The 21,724-nt window shown below is 34.1% G+C and overlaps 1 protein-coding gene across 2 annotated transcripts in view; it reads left to right on the top strand.

The window, feature by feature from the left end:
* Nucleotides 1-17,967, top strand: part of LOC108369622 (proton-coupled amino acid transporter-like protein pathetic) — a 25,453-nt gene extending 7,486 nt beyond the window's left edge. Inside the window, exon 5 of one of the 2 annotated variants that reach the window (XM_017624772.1) lies at nt 16,678-17,967. In XM_017624772.1, coding sequence (XP_017480261.1) covers nt 16,678-16,922 — 245 coding nt within the window. In that variant the 3' untranslated portion in view covers nt 16,923-17,967. The remainder of the gene's footprint in view (nt 1-16,677) is intronic. The other variant, XM_017624773.1, reaches the window with a different exon arrangement.
* Nucleotides 17,968-21,724: the final 3,757 nt, after the last annotated feature.

Raw genomic sequence — 21,724 nt, 5'->3', positions numbered from 1 at the left:
AGGTATTCACAATACGCCAAATCTTGGAAAAGACCCGCGAGAATAGGATCGACACACACCATCTATTTGTCGATTTCAAAGCCGCTTTCGACAGCACGAAGAGAAGTTGCCTTTATGCCGCGATGTCTGAATTTGGTATCCCCGCGAAACTAATACGGCTGTGTAAAATGACGTTGAGCAATACCACCAGCTCCGTCAGAATAGGGAAGGACCTCTCCGAGCCGTTTGATACCAAACGAGAATTCAGACAAGGTGAATCCCTTTCGTGTGATTTCTTTAATCTGATGCTGGAGAAGATGATAAGAGCCGCAGAACTGAACCGCTCAGGCACAATACTTTACGAGAGCGTACAATTGCTGGTGTATGCCGACGTCATCGAAGGGCTACGTCTGTTCTTCCTTCTTGGGATTGGATAGAGAAGCAAAGCGAATGGGTCTGGTGGTGAACGAAGACAAAACGAAGTATCTCCTGTCGTCACACAAACAGTCAGAGCATACGCGTCACGTCACAGTTGACAGTTACAAGTTTGAAAAAGTAGACAACTTCGATTCTTTGGGAACCAGCATTAAAACCGATAATAATGTCAGCCTTGGAATCCAACGGAGAATCACTCTTGCCAACAAGTGCTACTTTGGGCTGAGTAGGCAATTGAGAAGTAAACTCCTCTTCGTACACTCCTTCGTCGTACAAAGATCACACTCTATAAGTCACTCATCATGCCTGTGCTGGTGTATTGCGCGGAGGCATGGACAATGAAAGCATGTGATGAGGCGGCTCTTGGAGTTTTCGAGAGAAAGATTCTGCGAAAGATTTATGGACCTTTACGCGTTGGTGATGACGAATATCGCAGGCGATTTAACGATGAGCTGTATGAGCTTTACAACGATATATACATAGTGCAGCGAATTAAAATTCAGCGTCTCCGGTGTTATTTCACCCCTCCTTAAAAATGTTCTTTTAAAATTTTATACTTGAATGACCTTGTCATTTTGCAATACTTATTTTTGTAAAAATTATGTTAATAAAATTAATTAAAAGGGTATTTTTGATACCTATTCGTCCTTGTGAACCAAAAAGTATAAATTTTTTTAAACTACAGCATTTTCTCTTCATTTGGTACCCACAATATTCTACATTCACTGAATTTTTTTAATAATTTTCGGAATTAATCCTATCTTTGAAACAATGGTGGAATTATACCAGGTGAAGTAATTACAGCGATACTATAAGGCAGCCGAATGTCAGAAAATAAATCGAGAAAGCTGTTTTATTACTTCATCTGTTTATTACGCCATGTTTGAAACTATAATATTCTTAAGAAAAAAGTCCTGACGTCAGAGACAACAACTAAAACCTCATGGCTTCGTAAGTATATTAATTGCTTTGTGTGTTTCGAAATTGGTTTGTTTTGTCGCATTGTATTAAAATAATTTGATAATTATCAAACACTTTTTTGAAGTGATAGTTCGAATGACGAAAGCTCAACTAGTAACACAATATTTATGATACCATTTGGCAATCGATTACTTAATAAAATTACATATTTTTGCAGCATTTGTTACTATTCAAATAGACCAGTGATTCCCAAAGTGGTCCAGGTGGAATCCTAGGGTTCCACGGGAGAATCGACGGGAGTCTACGTTGGCGTGAAAAAATATGCGGTTCACGAGTTGTAAATGGGGGTCCACGCAGTAAATAACAAGAATGGCTGCTTGGCTTTATCTATCAATGTAGGCAGATAATACACTACTCCAAAAAATTAAGGGAGCAGAAAAAAAAAACAAATTTTTCGGTGGTTTTTGACAGGTCATATTTCAGTAAAAAATGGTCGTATTGAGATTTTAATAAAGCCTTTAAAACGCTAAGGTTCTAATTTTTCTTGGCTAAAAATTTTAAGCAGCTACGGTTCTCATGTCATTCTGACAGATAGCGCAAAAAATAAATTAGCAAATTGTTTGCCTTTTTTTTGATTGCAAACCAATTTTCATTTAGGCCGGCATATGGATCAGATAGCCTCCTTTGATTTTTTTGAGTAGTGTATAGTGCTCTTGACGCACTGCTGCACTTACCTTCACTTTGTGTTTTCCTACGTGGGGAAGCCTTAAAGGCCACCTGCAGACTAAAAACAAATTGATGTTAGTATAGCACTGAGTGGAGCGAGATGGAAATTGCTGGAGGCAGAAATCTGAGCACTTGTGTCTTTTCAATGCCGCAATATAGCCAGCCCCTTAACTAAGAACTTCCAAAATAGTTCGGAAATGCAAGTCTCGGCTAAATTATGTTAGTAAACATAACGTACTTGCTTTACTCTGGGTGCCAGGTCGCTCGGGATTACCTGGTAATGAGACATCTGACCATTTGTCCAGAGTTGGCTCAGACCAGGCATTCCTCTATGCGCAGCCAGTTATATCACTTCCTATCTCGGCCATTGAAGCCACCATCAGAAACTAGGTGAATACTTTGCTCAGCAATTACTGGGAGGCTGCAGGTGGACAAAACTTATGTTGCCTTAAATCTCAGAAGGTCTATCTAGTTTTTTTCTCTCACCGAGCAGACGGGACTGCAGACAACTTGTTGGACGTGGCAGAAACACTTGACTGTGATAGGCGTACATGACAACTGCCCACCCTGCCTTGAATATGATGAGATGGTAGAACACTTTTTATGCTTCTGCCCCGCCTTTGCATGAATTAGGTATGAGTAATGTGACCAACTATTTCATAGCTCAAAGAAGTACAGCTTAGGTTGGGTTAAGTTACCGCCACGAGCCGATTACAAAATTTCGAATGCGGCTAATTTCGATCCCTGAGCCTCGCGAAGGTTGGACTGTCTAAAAGAATGTGTGGACATGATTCCACTTCATCTTCCTCTTGACAGCTGATACAAAACGGTCAGTCGAAATTCCTAGTCTTACCGCTTCAATACCAATCGAACAATGGCCTGTCAGAACCTTCATCACTAGCCCTTGAGAGGTAACGTGCTTTAAAACGCCCTATAAAAACATTTGTTGCAGCAGACAAATGTCTTCTTTTCCATTTTGTATGTCACAAAAGGACCCAGTTTCCCTTAGCCTAATAGCAGTTCGTGCTGCGAAAATTCTGTCTGCAATATCCGCAGGCGCCGTGTTCAACATATGTTTGTTAAGCGCCAGTATAGGTGTGGTTCCTAATGCTCCGCTAATTCCTGTTTTACAAGTGCAGCCTTCTCTAGGGAGCTCCACAACAAGGGCTCCTTAACACAGTCTAGGCTTAAATCTGGTTTCCTAGAGCTAATGAATTAATTTTGGCGAGAGACCCCACCTTCTATCGATAGCTCCCGTACAGCAGTACAAGGCAACCGAAACCTTTCCTACTATTTCCCTAATGTTGATCGCCCACTTAGTTACCTGGTTCATGTAACCTTAAGCCAGATCAAAAAGGGTGTAGGGAAATCGTCCCTAAACCAAAAGTTCCACATCATCTACATAGGCGATCACCCGACAACCCACCTTTTCCAGTTCATATTGAACTGCAGTTCAGAGCAGGGGAGAGAAAACACCACCTTGTGGAGTGCTGTGGAGTTGGTTTCAACCCCCATCTGAAGTGACATTGTTGAAGGCCCTCTCGGCATAATTTGCATGCGTGAAGGCTTCCTCTGACCACTTTACCAATGTGTGCAGGACGGTATTCGCCGACCTTTTCTTGCAATAAGAGTATTGAGCTCTTGAAAGAAAGTCACGAGAAATCGCGAGGAGACTGATAAGCCTAAAATCCCTGGGGGAAACATTAGAGCCTTTTCCGGCCTTCGGGATGAACGCAACATTGACTACCTTCCAAGCCTTGGAGATGTACCCGGTCCTCACGCAGTTCGCATAAATAGGATCCAACCAATTGCACGACACCTGCAGAGCCCTTTGCAGCTGCGCAGGTATGATGCCATCGGCCCCGGCGACTTTAATGGTTTGAACGAATTTATCGCCCAGGTCATGTGATGATCGTCCAGAAGATCGGAGAAGTACAGGACAGGGAGAGATTCTATAACCATTTAGCGACAATTTTCGAATTGCTATCGCACTTTTTGATGCAAAAACATTTATAACATGCGTCAAAAAAGTGCGATAGCGATCCGAAAATTGTCGCTAACTGGTTACAGAATCTCTCTCCTGAAGTACATAATATCGCAAAGAAGTACGTTTGACTGTACTTCGAAGTACGAAGTACAAGAGCGAAAAAAGAAGTACTGTACTTCCGAAAGAAGTACGGTTGGTCACATTAGGTATGAGGCATTTGGCCGCGATAACACCTGAGGTCTTGACACCCAACAATCTGCTTACGTCTATTCGTAAATCGTGCATATTTAAAACAGGTTAAAAGGGACACGAAAAAAGTGCAATGGACGGCATGTAGTCTGAGTGCTTTTTTCTGCACGCCTTGTTTTGAGCCTGGTTCCAACAAAAAAAAGTATTTTTAAGGCAGAGTTCGGAAAAATTCCATATTCCTCCTCACGAGAGGGAAATAATATAAAGTGTACCAGGTAAACTGACGTATTCATATTTGAAAGAAAAATTTGATTTTTTTTATTATTTTTTTCTTTCATTTCTGATTTTAACCCTTACTGAGATAACCAGGTAAAAATATCCCAAACCACGTTAACAAGAAAATAAAATCCGCAAAAAAAAAAATCTTCGCTTACTTGAAAAAGTTTTTAGAATTTTTTTATTTCGTATTAGTCTTTTTTTAGTTAATTTTGTGTCAGTATTCTAATTGTTTTATTCTAAAATTTATGCGGCACCTAAAAGAAATTTTTTTTACATTATTTGGCAAATCTACATCCCTACTCTCAGACACCAACCAATCACATAAATGTTGTACACTAGCAATTTTGCCGCNTTATTCAAAATGATGGTTGCAACAATTCTTTGCCAGGAAATACGTTTACGATAAAATTTTGGAAAATGGGCGTGGCACCGCCCACTTATGATCACGTATATGTATTTCGCTAACCGTTCTAGCAATTTGTACCAAAGTCGGTATGGTTATTGTGCTCGCCACATAAAAGTAAACCATTGAAAATTGTTGAAATCGGACTAAAATTACGGCCGCTTTTCATATAACTGTAAATTTCAGAAATGCTTGAAATTTCAATATTTTGAAATTTAAGGACGCTAGTTTACTTAAAATTTATACACGCCGGCTTATCATGTAGCGGTAGCTTTCGGAAAGGTAGAAAACATATATTTAATACTTTCGCCGGGTATTTAATGTTCGGCTCCGCCCGAACTTAGACTTTCTTACTTGTTTCATTACAACTTTTTCCAATTTCTCAATTTTTTCCAAAAAGCTACTGTTTGGTTTTTGCATTCCTGGTCCTCCAATTTGGTCGATCCACGCCCAAATTTTTCCCGTTACTAATTTAATTTTTTTAAACTAGTTTATGCAAAATATATCCTGAAACCTAAACCGTCGATATCGGTTCCTGCTTAAAATCGGTTAAGGCAACGCCAATTTTTTTTCTCAGTGGACGATTTATTTATGTGTCATAGCAGAGAACTTGTATTTACTGAGAAGGTGCAAACATGGTTGCCACACGCCAAAATTTTTTCTACCAAAATCTCTTAAGAAAAGTTACCAAAAGTTACCAAATCTTCACTGCCAAAATTTTCACTTCTGCACTGAGAAAAAAATAAACTGAATAAAACTTACTGAATATACTTACATACAGCAAGAATCTGTACACTTATGTAATAAATTCAATATTTTTATAATATGTAAATTTTTGATTATTGATCAAGAGCTCTCAGTTCTAGCACAGAAGTTCAAATCTATTTTCTAAATAAATTATCAAGATTGAAAATCCTATTGACAATTATAATTTTTTTTTTATTAGAAAATATTTTTCTATCAACTAATTACTGCATGTGCTGATATTCTCATTTTCGTTGTTCGTCTTTTCGACAGCGTAGGAGTATGATGTAATGTGGAACGATTTTCCGTCATCCCTTGCCAAATTTGGTTTGGAGACAAAACCGGTTTCCGCGTTGTGCCTAGTGTTCGTCCGATACCACCATGTACTCGATGCCCGTACTCATTAAAAGTATCGAAGAGAATACTCGATGCTACTCAAAGTATAGCTAGAAAATACTCGATTCTACTTGTACTCGAAAGTACTTACACAAGAAATTGTAATTTAATGCCCATTTACAATATAACGACATACAGTGGAGAAAGGCTTATGAAGAGCTGAAAATGCCGTTTCATATCCTTCTATTTTGAAATGGGGTTACTTGAAAGTTCTGAAATTGGAGATGTTAAGTGATGAGAAAGCTCATTGTTTACTTGTGTTTGATTCTTCGATTTCAAAACGATCTATAGACGACGCTTCCGCAATTCATAGGCTGCCTCCACATCCTCGTCTATTTCGATACGATTTTTGTTCACCACTCGTTAGTTTTAACCCTAGTGAAATCGAGTGGTTCACATCTTGAGTCGTTTTTTTTTTTCAAAAACTACAACAGATCTATTTTCAATTGATTTTCCCAAATTTAGCAAACAAGTAAATACTTGCACTTTGTACTCGATACTCATGAAGTACTTGTACACGCGTATCGAAGTACAAAAAATACTCGGTACTTGGTGGAGGTACTCGAGTATATACTTCTAAGTACTGATATCGGAACATCACTAGTTGTGCCATCTTCAGTGTAATTTTTGTTCGAAATGTGCCGATATTTGAACCTGCGACTCACGGAATAATAGCACCGGCCCCCAAAAAAAATAAAATTTCGAGTGAATTGCGAAAATTGCTAATTTTTTGCTATTTTTTTCGGTATGTACTGTACGTGTCAAACGGACCTCAGATTCGGATCCAGTGGGTCGAAATACATTCGGTAGGTGGGTCTGGTAAAAAGCACGCGACTTTTTTTTTTTGTGTGCCGGAAAATTGCCAGATTGCCGAATTTGTATACCATTTTTACTGAACTACTGTCGCAAACAGTATTTCCAGTAGCCGTAGTGCTGCCACTGCAATTCAAATATTTCCAGTATTCGAATATGAGATGACTCTAATTTTATCGAAGTAATTTTGTAGAAGTGTCAGTAGTGCTGCCACGGAAACTCGAAGGGTTTTTATAATTACGCACATGAAAAACATAACTAATTTCTTTCTAGTAATAGATGTTTGGTTGCAAAAGTTACCAAAATGAAATAAAAGTTACCAAGTTACCAAACCGCTTAAAAGTTACCAATTTTGGTAGAAAGTTACCAATTGTGGCAATCATGTGTGCAAATAACAAATGGAAACTATTGACATTTGCAACTTAACAGATTTAGAAGGTTTTAACCACGGAATCCACTTTTAGCAGATTTTTTGGTGGTGGATTCTGTTAAATTTAATGTAAGCGAGCACAAAATAATGTTTAGCAACATGTATGTTGATATACTCCGTCCTGCTGGGTAGTAAATCGAAATATTGAGAAATTTTTTCTTAATATTGCCAATTTTTAATTATTTTTTTAATTTTTTATTAGCAAAATAATTATAATGAAAAGAAACTTATGTTTTGAGCAATAATGCAAATAATGAACCGGAATTATTTGATACAAAACCATTCCGATTAATTGATGCCCATACATATTCCATTGATTGTGCATTTTTTAGGTACATGTATTAAAAATATTTTTTGACAAATTTCAGTACTTTTTTGGAATATTTATCTTAAAAAAATATATATTTGGCAAACAAAAAAATCGAAGGCATTAAAAAAATTATATAAATGCAACTGAATAAATGAATTGAAACTGAAAGTATTTACATAGAAGTTTTTATGAGTTTTTCGCAAATATATGTGGCTATGAAATATTTTTCCATAACTACAATTTCATAGAAGCAGAATATGCCGCCCGACGTTTTAAGTAAATTTTTATGCGAACATTTTATAAATGAAAACCATTTTATAAGATAAGCCCCAAAGGTCAACATAAAATAACGAAAGGAAAATTTAATTACTTTAAAAAAATAGACCCAAAAAAAAATTGGCCCCAACAGGGATTTGATCCCCAGCAAAAATGCAACACGCGAAAATAATCTCGCGCCTCTAACTCACCCGCCACACAACACACTGAAATCCGAGCGCCTAAGCAGTGTTTTACGATGTCGTTCAATTTCATGGGCAGGCTTGCGACGCTCAAATTTCGTGGAATTGTGTGTGCAGAAAACCACCATCGTTTTGCCAAATTTTATTAATTGATGAATATTTTGATGTTTAATCAAGAAATTGAATATTATCTATCAACATTGAACAAATATTAAGTTAAATGGTTATGATCATATGTTAAAATTAATATTTACTTGTATATAATACATAGATATAAATGTGCATATGAGGGTGCATTCCAAAACGTCGAAATACAAAGCATCAGTCCCTTTTATCTCTAAACCGCATCAGAAGAAAAAGTCTAGCTTGCGCAACCTAGTTGAAAATTAGCATCTAACCGTGGTTGCGCACATTGGGCATTACAATCTGCTGAGATTTAGAAATAGAAGAGACTGATGCTTTGTATTTTGACGATTTGGAATGCACCCAAACTATGTACATACATAAATACATATATGTATGTACATATGCATACGCGTACATAATTGATTAGTGTTCATGCGAACAAAAATGCAATCGCTTCTAAACTCTAATCAATCTATGAACATCAAAAACCAAATATGTACTTATGTATGTACATACATAAATACATATATGTATGTACATATGCATACGCGTACATAATTGATTAGTGTTCATGCGAACAAAAATGCAATCGCTTCTAAACTCTAATCAATCTATGAACATCAAAAACCAAATATGTACTTATGTATGTATATACATACAAATACTACATATGAAAGCATACAGACAGACACTGCGCTTACTATTCCCCGAACTCCCGCTTCTCTCGAGCCAGACATTCATTCATAAACGTAAAAACTGCCATTCATAAATTCGTGCGCACCTTGCACACTTGCCCCGCTACAAACATAAGCCGTCCACAAGTTGATTTTCGTCGCGGCGATGACAGAATCTAAAAATCTCAAAATACCCCTTCCCTTTGCACACTTCTGTGATCTAAATAAAAATGTTTTCCACTTGTTACCAGTGTGCCCAGATTGTTAAAAAAAAGCGCAATTGCTGAAAAAATAGCCAACAATCGTCAATTTTTTTCTAATAAAATTCATGAAATCGATTTAACAAATATTTTATTTTAAAAATTAGATCTTGTTATAATATAGTTTTTAAAACCAAAAACGAATATAATACCTTCAGAGGGTAATAATAAATAAAACAAATCACTTTTATAATAGAAATGTACAAACATTTTTTTTAAATACGCATACTTTTAAAATATATTTGTTTCAACACATTTTGCAACAGCACTGCGCAATTAATAAACTTATTATAACTCATATTAATTGATTAATCGCACAATCCGCTTTTAAGCGCTCGGCGCTAGAAATAAAATAAAAACCTATAATAAGGCGACATCAGCTATTTCTAAAATTTTTTCAAAATCACCTATAGTGTATGAATCATTTACATTTCTGTTGTCATATATTGAGCTACATATTCAACCTTGATAACATACTTTTGATATTAGAAACGTTTGGCAGCAGAAACTATTAGCCTTCATATAACACTTTATTCGAACTATTGAATTAAGGCCTGCTGAACTCATTACGGCAAGTAGAATAATATGAATTCACTTATATTTCCAAACATTTGATTGCCTGTTGCGGTTTTCACTCGGTCGGATGGTATGGTTCTGAAAAAATGTATTCCATGGGAAAGTTAAAGATTTAGATATTCAATGCTTTTCTCTCTAGTGATTCACACACTTTTCTGGTGACAAAATCAAAGCTTTTTTAAATGTATTTAATTCACTAGGTAATCGTTTCAAAAGTTCTTCGATTAAGGTGATTACATTTTTTTGACAGTTTTTAATATGCTTCTTAAGTCAAGTTTATCACGCAGTTCATTAGCCTCTTCTGTAAAATTATAGTGGAAAACTAAGTTTTGTATATTTTTATAATTGGAAAAATGTTTATTTGAATGGAAAAAATCGCCAAAAATCGTCAATGGCGATTTCCTAAATTTTTACGAGCAAATAGCCAAAAAAATCGCCAAATTGGCGCGAAATCGCCAAATCTGGACACTGCTTGTTACTGAAATCATGCATCTGCGCAAAATCACTTCGCTTTCGTTTACCCCGTCTTGTCAACGAATTCTTCTTCTTCTTCAATAACTTCGATGGCGATTGAAATGCAAAAAATTCATTTCAACCACCAAATTATTCTTTATTTTATTTTAGAAATAAATTCATAAAAAATCACCGCCTCGGGTAGGATACGAACCCTGACACCAACGGCAGCAAAGCATCATTTATTGCCACGTATCAAACAACTATGCTACAGCATTTATTAGACTTCATGCATCTAACTGGCTACATGTAGTATCGATTTTGCAAATACCAATATCCAAAATTTTTTAATTTTCGTTGACATATGTATCTACATATACGTACCAGAGAATATATGTGCGTAAATGCTTTTTCGCTTGTATAGATAAAGAAAAATACCATCAGATACCTAGCAAAACTTATCAAAATTTTATCCAAAATAAAAAAATAATTTTTAGTAAAATGTCTTAATTATATTAGTTTCCTCTTTTTATTGTAATTATCTAGTATGTATTAATTTGTTTTAATTAAATTTGAGATATTTTATTATAATTTATGGCACTTAATTCTAAGTTATTTTATTTTATTTAAGTTTATTTTAAATTATCGTATTTTATTTCAATTTATTTTATTTTATTTCAATTTATTTTATTTCATTTTATTAGAATTTACTTGAGTTTATTTGAACTTTCTTGAATTCGGAGTACATATTTTATTTCAATTAATTTATTTAAATTTAAATTTATTTTATTTCATTTAAAAATCAAATTTACTGGAATTTATTTCCATTTGTTTAAATTTATTAGAATTTATTTAATTTTAATTATATATATATATATTTTTTTTTTTTTTTGAAAACCGCTTGGAAAAGTTAATATGTAGTTCGAAAAATATAATTACTCTTGGGACATTTCGTTTTACTATTTCGAGATTCTACTTTTTTAGTTTCCTCTTATAATAATTATGTATATTAATTTATTTTATATAAATTTATGCTATTTATTTCTAATTTATTTTAGTTTATTTCATTTGAATTTACTATAATTTATTTCAATTTGTTTCAATTTAACGTATTTTATTTCAATTTATTTTATTTTATTTCATTTGAATTTACTTGCATTTTTTCACTTTAGAAGATTTTACGATTTAAAGAAAAAATCGAGTTTTTTCATTCATTAAAATTTTAGTTAGGCTACTTTAATTGAACGGCACAAATATGTATGCATTTACAAATATAAAAATTATCATTATATTATTAATAAAAGTTCTCTGCCCGGCAACAACTTGCCCAGGTTCATGCAACATTGTTGAAGGAGCATTTGGTGAAAAATCCACAAAAATGTTAAATTTGAAATGTTAAGTGACGCGGAAATGTTAAAATAGAATGGTGAAACTCCATCCTCTAAACGTTTCAGATAAATGTTCGATGCAACCAAAATTTGCAGCTTCTCTATTTTATAAGTTCTCTGGTCGAACTACAAAATATTGGCAATGTATACTGTTCTAAAACGCAGCCGAAAAGTTATCGAATCGCATCGCTAGAGCAATCAGCGCATCAGAAACAATGTTGATGCTTCGTTTGTTGTTGGTTAGCATTGGTGTATTAGAAATGGAAAATTCAGAAAAAATGTTCATTGCTATATTGAATATTTAAAATATGCAATGTATATGGTTGCAATGTTGCGCAACTCTGCATACAAACATTGAAACGTTGAAATAGGATTAAGCTCAACAGTTTACTCTGTAAACTGAGACGAATCTAGAGGCTAGGAGCTGACATTCCATCTTAAAACAGTCGTTCTGATGGCCAACAAAACTGATTGTATTTATACACGTAACACATGACGAAGAATTGCGTGTTAGAACCTGGTCTAAGCTTACTTTTTATGCATGTAGTACTTTAAAAACTGCGTACTTACTAAGAAGCTTCCAAGCATAACTGCATTAAATTTGCAACTTTCACAAATCATACTCATACAAATTTATGTAAACAGTAAAGATGCAACCGAAGGGCTACTTGGCTATTTGAACTAAATATAATATCCACTGTGCGTTTGAATTTGTATTCCCACAAAGCGCGAGTATGACTTAAAACTCTGATAATCAATATTTGTAATTAAATAAATAATTCCACTCGAATTTCAATTTTATTAAAAATTTTCAGCAATCGAATAAAAGTATAAACATTTATTCAAAATGTCAAGAAGACACCCCATATTACCATACCAGAAAATATTAGAAGCAGTATCAGATTCAAACATCAAAAAAAAATATTACAAATGACCATCATTGAGAAAAGTTCCAAATAAATTTTCGTTTAGAATTTGCACACACATGCTCTGCTTATACACACGCCAGAAACACATTTAAATTGCATTCATTGCTCTTACACATGTGTGTGCATTAGTGGAAAACAACCCTGCAGTAAAATTTAGAGACAGTCTGTTAAAGCGCTAGCTCCGCCCTATACATTTCAAAACTATCTCTGAACTAGTGCAAAACGGCTGCAGAGAGTGACAGTTGAAACTTTTGGTATGCTAGTTGCGCTCTGTTGAGAAGTAAATGCACAAATTCTCACTTCTCATTAGGGATTTCCAAAAAATTGGGTTTTTGATTAATCACGGTTTTTTATTTCGGTTTTAAACTGTATAAGAAAAACTATTAAAACGCTGATCTTTTCGGTTTACCGAAAAACCCCGAATTACAAAAAACACTGCAAAAAGCCAAAAAAACATCGATATCAAATTAAATTAAATTTTCACTTACACTTATTAATTACTGCTGTGCAACGCAAATTAATTAAAACAATATTTTTTCTTAATTTTATATAACAACTTCATTTCCAAATATACGAAATATAATAAAGCGTTAGACATATTTATACAAACACAAATTTCATTTCACAAAAGACTTTTTTAATTTATAAATAAATACATATCGCTCATTTCCTTCAATAGTGTCATAATGCCAAAAAGAAAAACTCGAGAAAGACGGTTTTAAAGTTTTTAATTTACATACATACCCATAGTAAAAATTAATGCAATGTTTGTTCTAGTGAGATACTGGTAATCGACACAGCTATGAAATTTTTACTTAACATAGAAGAAAAGGTAGCGGTAATTTCTGCATACTCAACACAAAATTTTTATTTTTTAGATTATACTTATGTAAATGGTAATATATTATTAACTTAAAAATTTTATTGTACAGTGATTGTTTTTTTTTTAATATTTCCAATAATTTTCACGGCAAATATTTTTTGTTAATTTTTTATTAATTGCATACAAATTTCGATATTTTTAATTAGATTTCCTAGAAAGATTTCGAGTATGCGGTTTTATAGCCCATTCAATTTCAATACAATAAAGAGCAAGCGCTAAAAATTACAATTGATTTTTTAGATTTTTTTTTGTGGAGGGTGTTGCACATTTTCTTCCATATAATAGTCAGTTTTGTTCATGCATTGTATGGAAGAAAATTCGTAACACCCTCCACAAAAAAAAAATCTAAAAAATTTACGGTAATTTTTAGCTATATTTCTTGCATGCAATAATGCTTGCTAATGACCTACTCAAAATAGTTTACAGGTTGAAAAGAATAATGGAATCGTCGAAAATACGGGAAAGATCTTGTCCCGGCGGAACATTTCAAAGTTAATGCAAAATACTTTTATACTATTGAATACTTTTATAGAATGAAAAAAAAATGTAATTTTATGTTCCGTCTGATGGTAATTGAACCCGGGCTCTCTTGGCAGCAACTAATTGTATCAAGCGTCTTTGCACACTCAGCTACAGCCATACATGTAAATGTGTTCTCAAATGTTGATTTTGAATCAACATCACAGCGCGCGATTAGTGCATTATGTATGTCGTGCATGTGTGTATGTGTTGTTGCTTTGTCTACATATACATAGGCTGAGTTCCAGGTTGCATTAATGCAAAGCATCAGTCTCCTTTATTTCTGAACCATAGCTCATGGAAAAGTCCAATATGCGCAACCACGTTCAAATGACGAATTGGAGCTTTGTTGCGCAAATTGGACATTTCCAACAATTATAGTTTAGAAATAATAGCCCAGTAAAATTAGACTTTTTCTTAAAAAAAATTTGTAACAGCAAATTTTTGATGCAGTTTACTTATATTTGACACGTAGATCATGGATCCACAGTCACTCAAATAAAAAAAAATGTAATATTTTTTATGAAAAATGTAACATTTTTTATGAAAAATGCAAAATTAGCTTGCAAGTCGCAAAAACCCAAAAAAAAAATAAAATCCAAGATGGGGGAATGTTGCCAAATGAAATTTAGGGGCGAGACTGTGGATCCATGATCTACGTGGTAAATAGAAGTAAACTGCATAAAAAAATCGCTGTTACAATTTTTTTTTTTAAATTTTCCTACCAAATTTAGCTATTTTTCTGAGTTAATCGCTATGTTTCGCACGTTCCCGGCCGTGATCTAAGCGTCATACAAAACAAATGTAGGTACACAAGTTGTGAAGAATGAAATTCTCTACAACTTTTGAATTTCAATATGCTATGTATTTTCAACATAAATTGTCAAAAAATGGCCAAAACCGTGGCAATGTAAATTTTTTTTGCAGTTTTTGCTAATGTTTTACAATAAAAAATGCTATTTTGAAAAAACCTTCTATATAACAAATGTGGGAAATTAAATTCTCTACATATTTGTATATGACCATTTTTTACGAAAAATGCAAAATAAGCTTGCAAATATGAAGAAACCCAAAAAAATTAAATCCAAGATGGCGGAATGTTGCCAAATGAAATTTAGGGGCAAGACTGTGGATCCATGATCTACGTGTTAAATAGAAGTAAACTGCATCAAAAAATCGCTGTTACAAATTTTTTTAATTTTCCTACCAAATTTATCTAATTTTACTGGGCTATAAAAGAGGCTGAGGCTTTGCATTAATGCAACTGGGAACTCAGCCATACTTTCTTAATTACATATGAAAAAGCATCCGAGACGTTCAAAACGTCATCCGTGCAGTGAAAAATGCTTCATTTTAATACGGGCGTATTTGAATTGAATATTTCCATTAACGCAGTGTATGTATAATAGAAACATCGATTTTTTTATTACTTTTCACTTGATTTAAATACGAACATTTTTAAACGGTAATGAAATAAAAAATTTTCATTTCTACACCGCGTTGTTTTCTCAGTGTAAGGAAACTGCTCCGGTAGATACATTCAACATACCTGCACATTAGCGATACCTGCCTTAAAAATAAATTTGCAAATATGTATTATCAATTATCAAAGAAAGTATTACGTTTACCTGCACTGGCTCTACACTTACCCTTATTTTACAAGCTTTTATTTATTTTGCTCATTTCGCAGAACAACGAAATATATAGATGATTAGATACCATTCGGAAAAAATTTCGCTTGCAGTAATTTCTACATGGTAAGTGCTCCTCCAATATTTGGTTTTATAGGGGTTCGGGACCTTCCTCATTGAAGTAGTAAAGAAAATTCGCTTAAGTGCTTTGTCTTCCGTGCAATGAAGGATGGGCAGCTAAGCAAAATATACTGTATTTGACAATGCTAGTTATGATATGTATTTACTTCACATTTATTAATTTTTTATACGCCTGTGCTACAAGAAAATAATAGTAATATTTCCTGGTTAATATTCTTCTATTTGAATGAAAACAAGTCAATAAAATATAATGCCCTTACTCATGGTAGAATTATATCAGGTGAAGTAATTAGAGTGAGAAGAAAGATTTTGACACTGCCTTATTTGAAAATTTGCCTATAAGGCAGCCGAATGTCAGAAAATAAAGCGAGAAAGCTGTTTTATTACTTCACCTGTTTATTGCGCATGTCCCCTACTCATAAAAAATAAAATAGATTTATAGAGCTCTGTAAAGTGACATTTTCATACAAATTTTCGATTTATAAAGCAGTTAAAGTGGTAAAACTTTTGTTTTGGAATGAAATTTTCAAGGCATTTTTTATATGTATTTGCGCCAAAATTTGTCTGTATGAATTGGGGGGTAAGCTTCATTTTCACTCAGAACTTTGAAAGCACCCTTTAATGTCAATGCGTATTTGGTATTCACTTTATGCTTTTCTTGTTTTTCGCTGTTTTTATTGAATTGTTTATAACTTTGTGTCATTGTGTAATTTTTTCACGTCCACCAGACTATCAGCCTATATATTTTAGTAGTTTATAAAAATGCTCTGCTATGAAATCGAGCCCTAACCGCCAAAATAACGTAAGCGACATTTTTTTCAAAATTTTCTTTTTGATGCAGAAATATTCCTAGAGCATCTAGATGCATTTCTGCATCAAAAATAAAATTTTGAGAAAAATATCGCTTACGTTATTTTGTGCATAGAAGCTCGACCGGCCATTATTATTATTATTTTTTCACTACTAATTACATTACAAATGACACCAATATTTTTTGGCTAATGAAGTATGTCTTTCCAATTTCTAGTTCTCCTGGCTGTCTGCATACCTAATTTGGGTCCCATAATCTCATTGGTGGGTGCTGTTAGCAGTTCTGCATTGGCGCTCATTGCTCCACCAATTATTGATATAATCACATTCTATCCAGTGGGATTGGGCAAGTACAATTGGATACTATGGAAAGATATTGCGATTCTGTTGTTTGGTTTGTGCGGATTTTTCTTCGGCACCTATGCTAGTTTAGATCAAATTCTTAACCCGGATGTTAACTAGTTATTTTCCTGATTTAAGTATGTATGTTTAAATTCATTTGAATCGTGATACTGACACGATATAAGTACATACATACATACTAGCACGGGCCGAAAATCCGCTTTTTTCGAATTTTGATTGGTAATAGCAAAAATATGGTTCATTATGCTCTAAAGAAATCTGTGTGAAAGATGAAAATTTTTGGTCAATATCTTAGGCTCGCCCAAGTCCATCAAAGTTCAATGTGCTTAAGAAATAAAAATTAATACATAAATTAACACATTTTTTTTTTACTAAAATAGCAATTATCTTCGAAAGTATTAGTCCTACATATATATATGGACCTTTTTTTGTGGAGAATCGAAATAAGCAAAGAAACATTTTTTTTACCACTTGAACTTTGATGGGCTTGGGCGAGCCTAAGATATTGAACAAAAATGTTCATCTTTCACAAAGCGGACTTTCGGCCATGCTAATACATATGTACATATGTAGGTCCATACAAATCTATATACATTCGAGTATTGTATGTAGTACAGCTCAATTACATAATGTTGTAAGTATTTATAGTATGTACAAGTATTTATGTACTATGTACTTGTTCTAAATTCGTTTACGTTATAATGTGGTAAGTGCTATACATAAATTATACTATATACATATAACAGTTGAAATAATTATTTAGATTATTACTAAGTTAATAATTTGTTGTCCACGAGTGTAATAGCAAACAAAGCACAAAAGCTTAGAGAAATTATTTAACTTTAAGTATTTACGTGTATGTTATTTTACCCACGCTTTGAAAGAGTATGCTAAAGTTCCTTTAGTTAAAAAGAATCACAGAAAATGTTTATTAAGCATTAAGTTCATTCTTTTAGTTTTTCTAAGAGTTCAGAATGCAGAATGCTATCGACTGTAACATTAAATTGTAGTTGACAACATACCCAGTAAACCCGTTTAGCTCCGGAAACTGCATTTGGTACTCTTACATATGTATATATTTATACACTTACCCTTTGCATATGTAGGATTAATTATAAAATACACATCCATACATATACATCTATTACAGGTTCACACTCACTTGGGCTTGGAAAACTCTTTACAGTTCATATCCCGAGCCATTGAAAAACACATTCTCTAAGGTAGATGTAATACTACATATTATAGTGGCTAAATTTAAAATATAATGAAATAACTTTTAGCCTTCTGATTTCCAAACTATTGTATTTTAGGTAGGGTACGAATTTCATGTGAAGCAACACACACACCCGGTGATATACATACACGAAGTGGGTCCTCTCAAACAATAGACGATTTTGCGTTGTATTGTAAAGCGAAATATCGACTCTTTAACGAGTGGGTATCGAGACAGTTTTATCCAAGCCCCAAGTCTTGATTAGGAAAATCTCACAGTATTCGCAGAGGTTTGCTTATTTTTACATGTACATACTGGCTGACTTCCAAAACGTCAATTGCTTTGCATACGTACAAAGTATAACGTTCAATAACGCCGAACTACAAAATGTTGACGATGTATACTCTTCCAAAACGCATCCGAAAATTTATCGAAATGCATCGCTAGCGCAATCAGCGCATCAGAAACAAAGTTGATGCTTCGTTTGTTATTGGTTACCATTGGTGTTTTAAAAATGGAAAATTCATAAAAATTGTTCATTGGTATATAGAGTATTTAAAATATGCAATGTATATGGTTGCAATGTGTCGCAACCCTGCATATACAAACAGTTTTGAATACCGCAGTATAACAGTTTCCAAATATTTTATTGATACGTTTTGGAAGCCAGCCACTCTGAAACCACTTCTGTTTTTGTCACGTGCGTTATGGCCTCCTTTTCATCGATTTTCTCGACACAAGGGGGTCTGCTCTGTATTGCGATTCGAAACTGAATGCGTCAAGTACTTGAAGCCGAATAATTTGTTTTTGGAATCGAAATAGAAAGTAGACCCCCAGTGCTCCAAGCGCGGCCGCTATGGTGTAGCGGTAAGTAGTGCGCACTTCCACTCCGCAGTGCCTGGGTTCAAGCCCTGGTCAAATCAACATCGCAAAAAATTATAGAACAAAGGTTTTTGCTCAACAGCGGTCGGCCCTCGGCAGGCAATGGCAAACCTCCGAGTCTATTTCTGCCATGAAAAACAAATTATCATAAAAATACAATGTCGTTCGGAGTGGGCGTAAAACTGTAGGTCCCTCGCCTTTGTTTGGCAACATCAAAGTGCACGCCACAAATTGGAGGAGAAGCTGGGCCAAACACTAACATATGTGTAAGCGCCAATCTATTATTATTATTACACTGTGGAACACAGAATAAAAGCCTAGAGCGCCCATATATCAGGTTTAAAAGATGTTGGCCATACGAGCAATGCCTCATACTCAGATTTACTAGATCAATTCGTGTTCTCGAGAAAACAAGTTTTCAGAATCCAAAAATCTCAGTAAAGCGGCCAATTTTTTTCTCCAAATTTTGAAAATGTATCGTTTTTTTTTGCTTATATTTGTTGAAAATAGCATACAAGGCAAATATAGAGCAAAAAGCGGTGACTTTTCAAAATTTGAAAAAAAATTGGCCCCTGAGATATTTGGATCCTGAAAACTTGTTTTCTCGAGAACACGAATTAATCTAGTAAATCTGAGTATGAGGCATTGTTCGTATGGCCAACAGCTATCAAACCTTTTATATACGCACTCTAAGTTTTTTTTGTTTTCCACAGTGTTATTAGTGCTCCAAGCGAACTAAATTTTTTTGTCAACCAAACGACGGTATAAAAGGTACAAAACGCCAAATGTCATTTATAATTACCTTCCGTTTTCGTATGATTTATTTAACTCTAAAGTCATACGAATGTCACGTCCGACATCATATGTCAATGTTAATACAGGCCTTTTTGGAATCTTACCGAACATTTTGTAATCGAGAATTTTATTAACAAAAGTTCTCGTTTCAACTAAATTTACGGTTTTTTGTTACCAGTCGAAGAAAAACCTTTAAATAATATATAATTTTTTTGGGAAAATTTTCCAAAACGGATCCAGGCTTTGGAAAAAACAAAATATTAGGGAGTATAGAGGAGCTTTTTCAGATTCTAAATCTGAAGACCCCACCCTCTGGAGGCTTATAGTTTTTAAGTAATTCGCATTTAAAGTTGCAAAAAATACCGAATTCAACCTCACTTTTTCCCTTGTACACCAATTGAACTGAAATACCGGTGCTGCCATACATACTAAAAAATGCAAAAAAAAAACAAAACGGAAACAATGAAAAAATGCACATACGCCGCAGGCGAAAATTTTTAATTAAAAATTTTCATAATTTATCGCAGGATCGATTTTATAATAAAAAGCGCCGCGGTCAAAAATTTTCATACAAAATCGCGCGATTTTTTATTAAAAATTTTCATTATTTATCGAAGTATCGATTTTATAATAAAAAGCGCCGCAGGCTAAAATTTGTAATAAAAAATCGCTCGATTTTTTATTAAAAATTTTCATGATTTATCGAAGTATCGATTTTATAATAAAAAGCGCCGCAGGCTAAAATTTGTAATAAAAAATCGCTCGATTTTTTATTAAAAATTTTCATGATTTATCGAAGTATCGATTTTATAATAAAAAGCGCCGCAGGCTAAAATTTGTAATAAAAAATCGCTCGATTTTTTATTAAAAATTTTCATGATTTATCGAAGTATCGATTTTATAATAAAAAAGCCCTTGGATCAAAATCGAAAATGATATGGTTTATAGTTGTATTTTATAGCTTCGAGAAGTATGGCAGCACACATTTGCTGTTACTGTCGGCCATTGTTATTTCTGTTTGTTTGTGAAAAGTGCAAAACCGAGTGAACGGATTTATAAACGCGTTTTAGTTAATTAATTGATGAATATATATATATGAAAAGTATCAAATACGCACGTGAACATTGAAGATATTGTATATCAACCAAAATACAATTGATAAGTGGCATTTTGTACAAAAAGTTGGGGGTGGTAGTGAAGATTATTTAACAACAATCTGCTTAAATACTATTAGCAACTACTTTGTAGGAAGAGGGAGGCCCCCACTGCGATGGAAAGATCAGGTGGAGAAGGACTTGGCTTCACTTGGCGTTTCCAATTGGCGTCAGTTGGCACAGAGGAGAAACGACTGGCGTACTTTGCTGAACTCGGCCAAAATCGCTTAGGCGGTTACAGCGCCAAAAAAGAAGAAGAAGAAGAACTACTTTGTGAGAGTGATACATTCATGTAGAGAAAGCCTCCCCCAAATTCCTGACCAAGTTTCATGACTAAATTCCATATACTTTCGCTGAAATCTCGATTGGTTCCGTTTTGGAAAGCCAACCCATTTCTTTGCTTTGCCCACCTGGAAGTGTTGAAGGAAAAGATGCATCGCAGTGTAAGTGAGCGGATGATGTATAGTTTTGAAGCCACAAACAAAACAAAAAGTTTGAGAACTAACTCAAGTATGTTTTTTTTTCTTGTTATCTCAACAGATGCTGTAGCCAAATTAGTGTTGGCTAAACATCGATAGTCTATCGATAGTACGATTGCTCCGGCACTAGTATTCTATCGATAGCTCAAAAAAAAATCGTTAAAACTATCGATTGCTACGAAGAAGAAATGTTCGGTACATTTCATAAATAAGAAGCCAATTTTTTTTTACTCATTGGTAACTCTTCAACAAACTTGCTTTCTCTTTTATTTTATGTGCGTAAAAACGCACATATGTGTAAACGTTCGTAAATTCGGGAAACTCTTTTTTATAAAAGGGGGTTCAAACCGCAATCCGACGCAGATGTAGCTGTAA

The sequence above is a fragment of the Rhagoletis zephyria genome, unplaced genomic scaffold (assembly GCF_001687245.7).
Source record: "Rhagoletis zephyria isolate East Lansing unplaced genomic scaffold, Rhagoletis_zephyria_1.1 Rzeph_scaffold_03771, whole genome shotgun sequence".
Taxonomy (NCBI): Eukaryota; Metazoa; Arthropoda; class Insecta; order Diptera; family Tephritidae; genus Rhagoletis; species Rhagoletis zephyria.
Note: the sequence above shows the minus strand (reverse complement) of the source record. Positions and strands in the feature narration are given on the sequence as shown.